This window comes from Helicoverpa zea, chromosome 7, assembly GCF_022581195.2.
Source record: "Helicoverpa zea isolate HzStark_Cry1AcR chromosome 7, ilHelZeax1.1, whole genome shotgun sequence".
Lineage (NCBI taxonomy): Eukaryota > Metazoa > Arthropoda > Insecta > Lepidoptera > Noctuidae > Helicoverpa > Helicoverpa zea.
Genome location: NC_061458.1, coordinates 12,471,520 through 12,484,726, shown reverse-complemented (window position 1 = coordinate 12,484,726; position 13,207 = coordinate 12,471,520). Strand labels below are relative to the sequence as shown.

The 13,207-nt window shown below is 42.5% G+C and overlaps 2 protein-coding genes across 2 annotated transcripts; both read right to left on the bottom strand.

Annotated features, from left to right (window-relative positions):
* Positions 1-1,571: 1,571 nt before the first annotated feature.
* Positions 1,572-4,852, bottom strand: LOC124632046 (multiple epidermal growth factor-like domains protein 10). The gene is made up of 3 exons (XM_047166699.1): positions 2,222-4,852; positions 1,902-2,008; positions 1,572-1,746 (listed from the first exon to the last, which is right to left on the bottom strand). Exons 1-3 carry the CDS (start codon positions 4,837-4,839, stop codon positions 1,649-1,651), a joined length of 2,823 nt encoding a protein of 940 aa, XP_047022655.1. The 5' UTR covers positions 4,840-4,852; the 3' UTR covers positions 1,572-1,648.
* A 213-nt stretch (positions 4,853-5,065) lies between these two features.
* Positions 5,066-8,695, bottom strand: LOC124632045 (neurogenic locus notch homolog protein 1-like). Its single transcript, XM_047166697.1, has 2 exons — positions 5,150-8,695; positions 5,066-5,081 (listed from the first exon to the last, which is right to left on the bottom strand). Exons 1-2 carry the CDS (start codon positions 8,671-8,673, stop codon positions 5,066-5,068), a joined length of 3,540 nt encoding a protein of 1,179 aa, XP_047022653.1. The 5' UTR covers positions 8,674-8,695.
* Positions 8,696-13,207: the final 4,512 nt, after the last annotated feature.

Here is a 13,207-nt window from a genome sequence, read left to right as displayed (position 1 = left end):
CGTTTAACTTAAAAGTTTTTTTACCGATTTTTAGAGATGAGAATCTTGTGAGATGGATGTGGGACTATAATAGGCATCCAAGACGGATATAGTGCAATGAGTAGGTATATAGGGAAAGTAGTGACAGAAAAGAAATAGAGGTCAGATCAGAAGGTATGAAACATGTGAATGGATGGAGAGGCACAGGTTGACTAAGGAAAATATGGATTGTTTGCCTGATAGATGATATAAATAAGAAGACTGAATGTTAGGAAGCTAATAACATGTTGCGCTAAACCCAAATAATTTAGGAACAGAGTAGGAGAGTTAGATACCTATATAAAACTATACAAGAACACTGCTGCATGCAGTAATAATACAATTTGGCCTATTTTACTTTTTAACAATAATATACTATGTAAGTTTACATTTCTCTTTCTTCTATTTAGGTACATTAAATTTTTATGTGATTTTATTAGAATTCTAAGGTTACACATACAGTTATTTTTATTAATAAATCATCATTTATCAATCAACATTTATTAACAAATCATTAACACATACTGTCTCAAATTAAATAAATTAAAACAATAATAATAATTACAAAATGGCATCAAAAACATTCTCCTCATCGCTACCCATCTGGAGTGTACCCAAGAGGTTGGTAGCATTATTAGATACTATTTCATTAAAGAATAAGTATATCCTTCTGGCTGTGACGTAGATTTGTAGCGGTTTACGACTACAACATAAATGTCAGACTTTTCATCATACCGTCCACTGCTGAACATTTTATCATGGGGAGTAGTTCTATTAGGAAGAATGTCAAACCGCTGGTAGATCTTTATCTACAGGTTAGACTTTTACAATTAAATTATAGATTATTATTTTGTATGTCTCTACCAGACCTCGGGACTATAGAGTCCCGGATTTTTGGGAGGCGAACGTGGGGCCGAAGCCAACACGCTGAAGCCCTTTTGAGACAACTTTAATGAAATGGTGACACAAAGCCGACGATTATCCCTGTATACACTATAGAAATGTACCCAAGGACAATCCCCGGTTCTGTGCTAAACTATTGCTAACTGTGGATGAAAACTACTTGGGCTATTGTGATGGGATGCTAATGGACTAGGAATGGGGAAACTACGGGAACTATGGCACCTGCCGATGACAATGTATTGAATACATGTAAAAATGGCAGGTGGAGACTCGCCACCTCACTTACTGGGCCCCCGGGAATCAGTCGCTAAATCGCAACAAGGGGGCAACAGGTACATGAGGGGCTGAAGGGTGAGGATACCTCGGCGGACTTTAAACGCAGATCACGCGCTCCCTGTGGGTCCAGCATCACCGGCCCACTCGCCACTTACCACGAGGCACCTACCCTCCGAGTGGGCTGCTAACCCTGCTCTAGCGACTCCACTCTGACCGGCCGATGAAAGCAAGCCAAGAGGCGGGAGACCTATCCCCCGTCATGCTTCACTCCGGCAAGCCGGAGATGGGGGACAGTATACTCTCCCTGGAGCACTCGGATATATAGCCCCGCGAGGTCGCTACTCCCCGTCATCCGCCTCAGATGCCCTGCGGGGCTACCTAGATTATTATTATTATTAACGTTCTTTTGATTTTGACTTTCGAAAAATGCTGAGTTTGTATATTATAAATATTAAAGCTCTGAATTTTGACTGCTAATGTTGTACGCCTGTCTCTTCTTACTTATAAATTTTGACTTTATTTCTTGAGCTGGAAGTTCCACGGATTCATCTGAAAAGAATAATGACCGTGAATAAATGTTTAGAGTTAAATAGACGAGAGTTTAGATATTATATATTGATATATTCTCCCTCCTCTCATTTCTTTTCCAAAAGTATGAGTCTTTCTAAGACTAGGAAAATCAATTGATTTGTGTGTCAACTTACCAATCTTGGGGTTCTTCCTTTTGAAATATATTATAAGACACGCCATGATTATCACCAATAATACGGAGCTTACAACGGCTAAGATGTATATCCAGTTAGACAGCACCCTGAAAACAAATGCACATTGACTTTAGGCAGAAAAGATAAAGATTACAATATTGTGAAATTATTTCAAAAACGCGTTATAAGGGCAGCTACAAGTAAACGAAATGTGATCATCAGTGACAGCCAAATACTCGAGGGCAGAACGACTTAAAAAACAATGTATTACAGTCGAACAGTGTTTATATACCATCATAATTTTATGTGCAACAACTCACCAGTTTTCCTCACTTGCACCAACTTCTGGCGTATCTGCCACGCACGTACCATTGAAGTCACTTTTGTACCATCCCGGATTGCACGAACAAATACCAGGACTCGTGCAGATACCATTCAGACACCGATCTCCACAGTCCGGCTGACAAATATAACCTAGCTTCATATAACCAGGAAGACATTCACAAGTCTCTGGGGCCACGCATGTTCCATTCTCACAGGGCTTTGAACACATCGGCTGGCAAAATTTATTCACAGAGCCATTCGATTGAACCATTTGCCATCCTGGGTCGCAGTCACAAGTTTCGGGTGCAACACAACTACCATGGGGACAGCCGCTTGAGCATAAAGGCTTGCAGCTGCAGGTGTCTGACTTTACATAACCTTTTTTACATTCGCATTTATCAGGGGCTACGCAACTTCCATTAACACAGGGCTTTGAGCAAATAGGCTGACAAGACTCATGTACAGAGCCATTCGATTGAACCATTTGCCATCCTGGGTCACAGATACAAGTTTCTGGAGCAAAACAAGTTCCATGGGGACATCGACTGGAGCAGAATGGTCCACAGCTGTAGTTATCTGACCTGATATAACCCTCTTTGCATTCGCATTTTTCAGGGGCTATGCATGTCCCATTAACGCAGGGCTTTGAACAGACTGGCTTGCACGATTTATCCCCAGAACTTTTCGATTGAACCATTTGCCATCCTGGGTTACAGACACATATTTCTGGGGCAACACAACTGCCGTGGGGACATCGACTGGAGCAGAAAGGCTTGCAGTTGTAGGATTCTGACTGACCGTAGCCCTCTTTACATTCGCATTTTTCAGGGGCTATGCATGTCCCATTAACACAGGGCTTTGAGCAAATAGGCTGGCAAGACTTATCCCCAGAACTTTTCGATTGAACCATTTGCCATCCTGGGTCACAGCTGCATATTTCTGGAGCAACACAACTACCATGGGGACATCGACTGGAACAAAATGGTCCACAGCTGTAGTTATCTAACCTGACATAACCCTTCTTGCATTCGCATTTATCAGGGCCTACGCACGTCCCATTTACACAGGGCTTTGAGCAAATAGGATGGCAAGACTTATCCATGGACCCATTCGATTGAACCATTTGCCATCCTGAATCACAGTCACAAGTTTCGGGTGCAACACAACTACCATGGGGACAGCCACTTGAGCAGAACGGCTTGCAGCTATAGTTATCTAACTTGACATAACCCTTTTTGCATTCGCATTTTTCAGGGGCTATGCAACTTCCATTAACACAGGGATTTGAGCAAATAGGCTGGCAAGACTTATCCGCAGAGAGATTCGATTGAACCATTTGCCATCCTGGGTCACAGACACAAGTTTCTGGAGCAACACAAGTTCCATGCGAGCATTTACTAGAGCAGAATGGTCCACAGCTATAGTTATCTAACTTGACATAACCCTTTTCGCATTCGCATTTTTCAGGGGCTATGCAACTTCCATTAACACAGGGCTTTGAACATACTGGCTGGCAAGACTTATCCCCAGAACTTTTCGATTGAACCATTTGCCATCCTGGGTCACAGACACAAGTTTCTGGAGCAACACAAGTTCCATGCGAGCATTTACTAGAGCAGAATGGTCCACAGCTGTAGTTATCTAACTTGACATAACCCTTTTCGCATTCGCATTTTTCAGGGGCTATGCAACTTCCATTAACACAGGGCTTTGAACATACTGGCTGGCAAGACTTATCCCCAGAACTTTTCGACTGAACCATTTGCCATCCTGGGTCACAGACACAAGTTTCTGGAGCAATACAAGTTCCATGGGAACATCGACTGGAGCAGAATGGTCCACAGCTGTAGTTATCTAACCTGACATAACCCTTTTTGCATTCGCATTTATCAGGGCCTACGCACGTCCCATTTACACAGGGCTTTGAGCAAATAGGCTGGCAAGACTTATCCATAGACCCATTCGATTGAACCATTTGCCATCCTGAATCACAGTCACAAGTTTCGGGTGCAACACAACTACCATGGGGACAGCCACTTGAACAGAACGGCTTGCAGCTATAGTTATCTAACTTGACATAACCCTTTTTGCATTCGCATTTTTCAGGGGCTATGCAACTTCCATTAACACAGGGATTGGAGCAAATAGGCTGGCAAGACTTATCGCCAGAACTTTTCGATTGAACCATTTGCCATCCTGGGTCACAGACACATATTTCTGGTGCAAAACATCTGCCGTGGGGACATCGACTGGAGCAGAAAGGCTTGCAGTTGTAAGTGTCTGACTGAACATAGCCCTCTTTGCATTCGCATTTTTCAGGGGCTATGCAACTTCCATTAACACAGGGCTTCGAACATACTGGCTTGCACGATTTATCCCCAGAACTTTTCGATCGAACCATTTGCCATCCTGAGTCGCAATCACAAGTTTCGGGTGCAACACAATTACCATGGGGACAGCCACTTGAGCAGAACGGCTTGCAGCTATAGTTATCTAACTTGACATAACCCTTTTTGCATTCGCATTTTTCAGGGGCTATGCATGTCCCATTAACACAGGGCTTTGAACATACTGGCTGGCATGATTTATTCCCAGAACTTTTCGATTGAACCATTTGCCATCCAGAGTCACAGTCACAAGTTTCGGGTGCAACACAACTACCATGGGGACAGCCACTTGAACAGAACGGCTTGCAGCTATAGTTATCTAACTTGACATAACCCTTTTTGCATTCGCATTTTTCAGGGGCTATGCATGTCCCATTAACACAGGGCTTTGAGCAAATAGGCTGGCAAGACTTATCCCCAGAACTTTTCGATTGAACCATTTGCCATCCTGGGTCACAGCTGCATATTTCTGGAGCAACACAACTACCATGGGGACATCGACTGGAACAAAATGGTCCACAGCTGTAGTTATCTAACCTGACATAACCCTTTTTGCATTCGCATTTTTCAGGGGCTATGCAACTTCCATTAACACAGGGATTTGAGCAAATAGGCTGGCAAGACTTATCCGCAGAGAGATTCGATTGAACCATTTGCCATCCTGGGTCACAGACACAAGTTTCTGGAGCAACACAAGTTCCATGCGAGCATTTACTAGAGCAGAATGGTCCACAGCTATAGTTATCTAACTTGACATAACCCTTTTCGCATTCGCATTTTTCAGGGGCTATGCAACTTCCATTAACACAGGGCTTTGAACATACTGGCTGGCAAGACTTATCCCCAGAACTTTTCGACTGAACCATTTGCCATCCTGGGTCACAGACACAAGTTTCTGGAGCAACACAAGTTCCATGCGAGCATTTACTAGAGCAGAATGGTCCACAGCTGTAGTTATCTAACTTGACATAACCCTTTTCGCATTCGCATTTTTCAGGGGCTATGCAACTTCCATTAACACAGGGCTTTGAACATACTGGCTGGCAAGACTTATCCCCAGAACTTTTCGACTGAACCATTTGCCATCCTGGGTCACAGACACAAGTTTCTGGAGCAACACAAGTTCCATGCGAGCATTTACTAGAGCAGAATGGTCCACAGCTGTAGTTATCTAACTTGACATAACCCTTTTCGCATTCGCATTTTTCAGGGGCTATGCAACTTCCATTAACACAGGGCTTTGAACATACTGGCTGGCAAGACTTATCCCCAGAACTTTTCGACTGAACCATTTGCCATCCTGGGTCACAGACACAAGTTTCTGGAGCAATACAAGTTCCATGGGAACATCGACTGGAGCAGAATGGTCCACAGCTGTAGTTATCTAACCTGACATAACCCTTTTTGCATTCGCATTTATCAGGGCCTACGCACGTCCCATTTACACAGGGCTTTGAGCAAATAGGCTGGCAAGACTTATCCATAGACCCATTCGATTGAACCATTTGCCATCCTGAATCACAGTCACAAGTTTCGGGTGCAACACAACTACCATGGGGACAGCCACTTGAACAGAACGGCTTGCAGCTATAGTTATCTAACTTGACATAACCCTTTTTGCATTCGCATTTTTCAGGGGCTATGCAACTTCCATTAACACAGGGATTGGAGCAAATAGGCTGGCAAGACTTATCGCCAGAACTTTTCGATTGAACCATTTGCCATCCTGGGTCACAGACACATATTTCTGGTGCAAAACATCTGCCGTGGGGACATCGACTGGAGCAGAAAGGCTTGCAGTTGTAAGTGTCTGACTGAACATAGCCCTCTTTGCATTCGCATTTTTCAGGGGCTATGCAACTTCCATTAACACAGGGCTTCGAACATACTGGCTTGCACGATTTATCCCCAGAACTTTTCGATCGAACCATTTGCCATCCTGAGTCGCAATCACAAGTTTCGGGTGCAACACAATTACCATGGGGACAGCCACTTGAGCAGAACGGCTTGCAGCTATAGTTATCTAACTTGACATAACCCTTTTTGCATTCGCATTTTTCAGGGGCTATGCATGTCCCATTAACACAGGGCTTTGAACATACTGGCTGGCATGATTTATTCCCAGAACTTTTCGATTGAACCATTTGCCATCCTGGGTTACAGACACATATTTCTGGGGCAACACAACTGCCGTGGGGACATCGACTGGAGCAGAAAGGCTTGCAGTTGTAGGATTCTGACTGACCGTAGCCCTCTTTGCATTCGCATTTTTCAGGGGCTATGCATGTCCCATTAACACAGGGCTTTGAGCAAATAGGCTGGCAAGACTTATCCCCAGAACTTTTCGATTGAACCATTTGCCATCCTGGGTCACAGCTGCATATTTCTGGAGCAACACAACTACCATGGGGACATCGACTGGAACAAAATGGTCCACAGCTGTAGTTATCTAACCTGACATAACCCTTCTTGCATTCGCATTTATCAGGGCCTACGCACGTCCCATTTACACAGGGCTTTGAGCAAATAGGATGGCAAGACTTATCCATGGACCCATTCGATTGAACCATTTGCCATCCTGAATCACAGTCACAAGTTTCGGGTGCAACACAACTACCATGGGGACAGCCACTTGAGCAGAACGGCTTGCAGCTATAGTTATCTAACTTGACATAACCCTTTTTGCATTCGCATTTTTCAGGGGCTATGCAACTTCCATTAACACAGGGATTTGAGCAAATAGGCTGGCAAGACTTATCCGCAGAGAGATTCGATTGAACCATTTGCCATCCTGGGTCACAGACACAAGTTTCTGGAGCAACACAAGTTCCATGCGAGCATTTACTAGAGCAGAATGGTCCACAGCTATAGTTATCTAACTTGACATAACCCTTTTCGCATTCGCATTTTTCAGGGGCTATGCAACTTCCATTAACACAGGGCTTTGAACATACTGGCTGGCAAGACTTATCCCCAGAACTTTTCGACTGAACCATTTGCCATCCTGGGTCACAGACACAAGTTTCTGGAGCAACACAAGTTCCATGCGAGCATTTACTAGAGCAGAATGGTCCACAGCTGTAGTTATCTAACTTGACATAACCCTTTTCGCATTCGCATTTTTCAGGGGCTATGCAACTTCCATTAACACAGGGCTTTGAACATACTGGCTGGCAAGACTTATCCCCAGAACTTTTCGACTGAACCATTTGCCATCCTGGGTCACAGACACAAGTTTCTGGAGCAACACAAGTTCCATGCGAGCATTTACTAGAGCAGAATGGTCCACAGCTGTAGTTATCTAACTTGACATAACCCTTTTCGCATTCGCATTTTTCAGGGGCTATGCAACTTCCATTAACACAGGGCTTTGAACATACTGGCTGGCAAGACTTATCCCCAGAACTTTTCGACTGAACCATTTGCCATCCTGGGTCACAGACACAAGTTTCTGGAGCAATACAAGTTCCATGGGAACATCGACTGGAGCAGAATGGTCCACAGCTGTAGTTATCTAACCTGACATAACCCTTTTTGCATTCGCATTTATCAGGGCCTACGCACGTCCCATTTACACAGGGCTTTGAGCAAATAGGCTGGCAAGACTTATCCATAGACCCATTCGATTGAACCATTTGCCATCCTGAATCACAGTCACAAGTTTCGGGTGCAACACAACTACCATGGGGACAGCCACTTGAACAGAACGGCTTGCAGCTATAGTTATCTAACTTGACATAACCCTTTTTGCATTCGCATTTTTCAGGGGCTATGCAACTTCCATTAACACAGGGATTGGAGCAAATAGGCTGGCAAGACTTATCGCCAGAACTTTTCGATTGAACCATTTGCCATCCTGGGTCACAGACACATATTTCTGGTGCAAAACATCTGCCGTGGGGACATCGACTGGAGCAGAAAGGCTTGCAGTTGTAAGTGTCTGACTGAACATAGCCCTCTTTGCATTCGCATTTTTCAGGGGCTATGCAACTTCCATTAACACAGGGCTTCGAACATACTGGCTTGCACGATTTATCCCCAGAACTTTTCGATCGAACCATTTGCCATCCTGAGTCGCAATCACAAGTTTCGGGTGCAACACAACTACCATGGGGACAGCCACTTGAACAGAACGGCTTGCAGCTATAGTTATCTAACTTGACATAACCCTTTTTGCATTCGCATTTTTCAGGGGCTATGCAACTTCCATTAACACAGGGCTTCGAACATACTGGCTTGCACGATTTATCCCCAGAACTTTTCGATCGAACCATTTGCCATCCTGAGTCGCAATCACAAGTTTCGGGTGCAACACAATTACCATGGGGACAGCCACTTGAGCAGAACGGCTTGCAGCTATAGTTATCTAACTTGACATAACCCTTTTTGCATTCGCATTTTTCAGGGGCTATGCATGTCCCATTAACACAGGGCTTTGAACATACTGGCTGGCATGATTTATTCCCAGAACTTTTCGATTGAACCATTTGCCATCCAGAGTCACAGTTACAAGTTTCGGGTGCAACACAACTACCATGGGGACAGCCACTTGAGCAGAACGGCTTGCAGCTGTAGGTGTCTGCCTTGACATAACCTCTGTAGCATTCGCATTTTTCAGGGGCTACGCATTCTCCGTTTAGACAGGGATCCTGGCATTCTGGTTCGCACACGAGTCTGCAATAATAAAATCTACAGTAGTATTAGCAAGCTTACATAATATATTTAAACGCACTAATTTCAGGAAATGAATACTGTAAAAAATATCTTTCAGTATTAGATAGCCCATTTATCGAAGAAGGTTTAGGTTAAGGTTACGTTTGGATAAGAAAGTTATCTCAAGTTTTCCTCGATATTTTCGGATGAGCGAAGACATTCCCATTGGACGCGAGTAGCTATTTTCGAAATAAGAGTCGCTAACTGCTATGATTAATAAGAAATAAATACGAATCAAGTAAGGCAGGTAATCTCATCATCCTTTTCCAGCTTTGTTGGAGTCGACTTCCAGTCTAACCGGATACAGCTGAGTACCAGTATGTTAACACACAATAATACACAGTACAAACTAATAATGAAATCTAAATTTAATAAAAACTATTGTTTCATTGAGGTATTCACGTATACCTACAGTAGTAAGTTTTATTCAATAGAAAATTGTTTCTATGCAGTAGGTAAACGCTTTTGCGCATAAGTGCTATTTAAGCTGTTTGTAGACAAAGTAAACTATTGATTCGCCTATTCCGTGGGAAATTATCGGTCAGGTGTTGAATGGTTGGCAGTCTAATAGATTGAATTATAGGTACTTAATATATGTATTTTAATTTCAAAAATGTTACTCACGTATTGTATTCGTGATTGCGTATGTAACCAGAGCAGCAGACCTTTTCTCTACTCGCGTATTGATGCTGAAAAATACGAATGAGATATTTATGTCTTACAATATAAAAAAATATTAACACCACCTTTAGAAGTATTTTTATTTTAATTAAAACTATGGTAGTAAAAAAACTACAACTAAAAAGCATAAAAAATTCGTCCCCATCGACTAAGGCGATTATCACACTGCCCCGCATGATGCAGCGTAGTGCGTGGATGCGTTTTTTTCCGTTGTATGGAAATATCTCCGTTTGTATGGAAAACACGCATAGTCCAACACACTGAAAATGCATCCACGCGCGTTCATGCGGATCACGCACATACATGCGGAGAAACACGCACCCCCGCGCGTAGGTGCGGGGCGAGACGCAAGGTATGGCACACTGAATCCCGCAATGCAGCGCGTGATTTTGAATGGGCGTGACGTGTATATTTGAAAATGGAACTCGCTGTGCGTGAATTTACAAAACGCACCTACGCGCGTGAGTGCGTGAAAAACCCGCACGATGATGCAGATCTGCACTCCCGCAAGAACGCGCGTAGGTGCGTCGACACGCAAGATGCAGCGTGATGCGGGGCAGTGTGAAGATCACCTTAGAGCGTGCCCAATAGGATGAAACAAAAGAAAGAAACATTTATTTTACAAGATGTTGATTTGCATCTGTCCCAAATTCCATCATCATCATCAGCCTATAGCAGTCCACTGCTGGACATAGGCCTCTCCAAGTGCACGCCACTGAGATCGATTTTCGGCTGCAATTCCCAAATTCCATAATGATAATAAATTGATTCTAATGATTTTCGACGCAAATCTATACATATAATAAATCTGTAGAAAAGTAATTTTTGTACATTGAAGAAATTGTCAAAAAAAAATAGCCAGCATGTTAAAGGATAACTAACAGAACCCATTTCCATCATTTTTGACATTTTTGTCTGTTTGTCTGTTTGTTTACAAAAACTCTACGTAACTTGGGGTATTACTTAGTTTTTGTTTCATCGAAATCCATTCACTCTATCAAAAGATATGATTAATTTTGTGAATTCAAGATGTAAAATATTACGACACGCAATCTATTTGTCAAAACTGTACATTTGAATGTTGTACTTATATTAGTTGATCGGCCTATTATTAATCTTTACACAGAAAATCACACCTTTATATGTAACTTCGGAAGAAAAAAAAACATGAAAATTTTGTTTAGCCAAGGTTAAAGTAGCTCCATCTGTGGTAAATAAAATACATCATCAATTTGTCAAAGGAGCGAGATGGTAAATGACAATATTACCATACATTCTTTATAGAGGATTATTATTTCAACAGATGGAGTTGTGTATTTTCCGTAATTCACCATATTTTAACACGAAGTGTAATTTTTCGATAGACATTTCAATAGTGTTTGTCAGTTTGCCGTGCCACATCAAAATCCAACTATAATTATTACCTTGATGAAAGGAAAATTAATAGTTCTCGGCCAAATTGAAAATGGTGCCATCTAAATTATTTTTTGAACATTATGTCAAAAATGATGACTTTAGTGGAACAATTACTTATCATTTAAAGTTACAGATGGAGTTCATATCAGGATTTTTTCATAAACATAGTTTAGCTTATCTTCCACTTAAAACAAATTACTTTGAGTGAGTAGTATTAAGTAGACCTTAATTATTTTTTCTGATGCAAAATATGTAAACTTAATCCTAGAAGAAATGAGGATCTATCTCTCGCAGGCGCTGCTAAGCGTGAGGTAGGTAATGTAGGATTCTGTAGCTTTAAAAACAAGCACAGATACAAAGTGCAGATAAGAAATGGGAGCTTTCTCGATTTAATACCATACACACGTAAAATGCTTTATGCGTCTGAAAACGTACAAATTACGCGCCGCATACCAGAGACATGTTTACTTTCAACTTCTGATCGCAAATACACTGTTCACGATTACGAACAGTCTCAGTAAAACCCGAGCCAAGTGTAAAAAAACACCTTTTATATAAAACTACGTTTGATGTCATTTAATCACAAAGACAGAATTGTTCTCTGTTGCAAATCCTATCCACCTATATCCGATCCTAATCTAGAATGCATTGCAGGTGTGCATTGCACAAAAACCAATGGTATCCTATTCGAGAAGTCAAAAGATTTGACCTGCTAACGTCAGCTTCTGAGCTAAGCAAGTGTTCTAAATAGTACCATCAGAATTACATTCATCGTTGAATGAGGTGATTAAATTTTCAGAAACCACAATAACAGTAGGAGCCAAAGCGTATGATCGCTTCATAGAGCTCTGATTGGCCCCAGGTGACCAAGTCAGGTCTGATTTGTTTGTTCATCAGATCTTTGAAAGTGTTTCGGTGGATATTTACTGTCGTCCTGTTTACGTGTGACACAAAATATGGTATATAAACGTCCTCCGCAATAGCGAAATTTTCCCGGTGTGCGGTAGTGACGCACAGTATACAACGTTTCTTTTGATTTGCTGGCTCCACCAAGAAATGGCAAATTGCGAGCGAGGCAAAACTGCAGGTTTCAAGTACGAACACATGAAGTGGACTCGCACAGATACGTACATTTTGCCTATTCGTGAACTAATGCAAACATTTCGGTGGAGTCCCGGCTTAGGCCACCACATTAGGCGTGCGCGATCCTCGGGCGTGTGAGTAGCGCGGGCGCCGCGCGTGCGTCGCGAGCGCGTTGCGTGAGCGTCGCGTTTTGCTGCCCTGCGGCATTTGCAGCGCGCTCGCGGCTTGCACGCGCCGCTCTCCTTGACGTTTAACTGCTAAGGCGTTTAGCGGGCGGCGGGGATAGCGGGCGAAGGGGTAAGAACGCAACTCGAGCGCCGCACACTGGGCGGTAAATTTCGCTCGCCTTTCGTAGGAATTTTTGAAAAATGAAGTTTGTTTTCGGTTTATTTTGAGTATGTAGGATTGTTGGGGACATCAAAGCATACACTAATTAATGGATCTAGGCACTTTAAAAAATATATACACGAAGATAAACGGGTTTGTTCATTTTCAATGTACGGAAATGCAATTTCTTTTCCTCATAAAACATTTTCTATACGTGTTGTACAGTTGAAACTTTCAGGGGTTGTTTTTCAGACCTTAGTGAAGGCATATAATCAATCATCTTGTTCCCGAACGGTCCCGTTAAAAAGTTATGGGCTAAATAAAAATGCCTATTTTGATGATTTTTATCTGTCATCTTTAAGTACTTAAATGACA

Bases quoted from the DNA above. Each gene is read 5' to 3' on its own strand.
- LOC124632046 (XM_047166699.1), bottom strand. From the start codon at position 4,839: ATGGTTCAATCGAAAAGTTCTGGGAATAAATCATGCCAGCCAGTATGT. The intron at 2,009-2,221 runs GTGAGTTGTTGC...ATTTGTTTTCAG, and splicing joins GGTGCAAGTGAGGAAAACTG to GGTGCTGTCTAACTGGATAT. The intron at 1,747-1,901 runs GTAAGTTGACAC...TATTCTTTTCAG, and splicing joins AAGGAAGAACCCCAAGATTG to ATGAATCCGTGGAACTTCCA.
- LOC124632045 (XM_047166697.1), bottom strand. From the start codon at position 8,673: ATGGTTCGATCGAAAAGTTCTGGGGATAAATCGTGCAAGCCAGTATGT.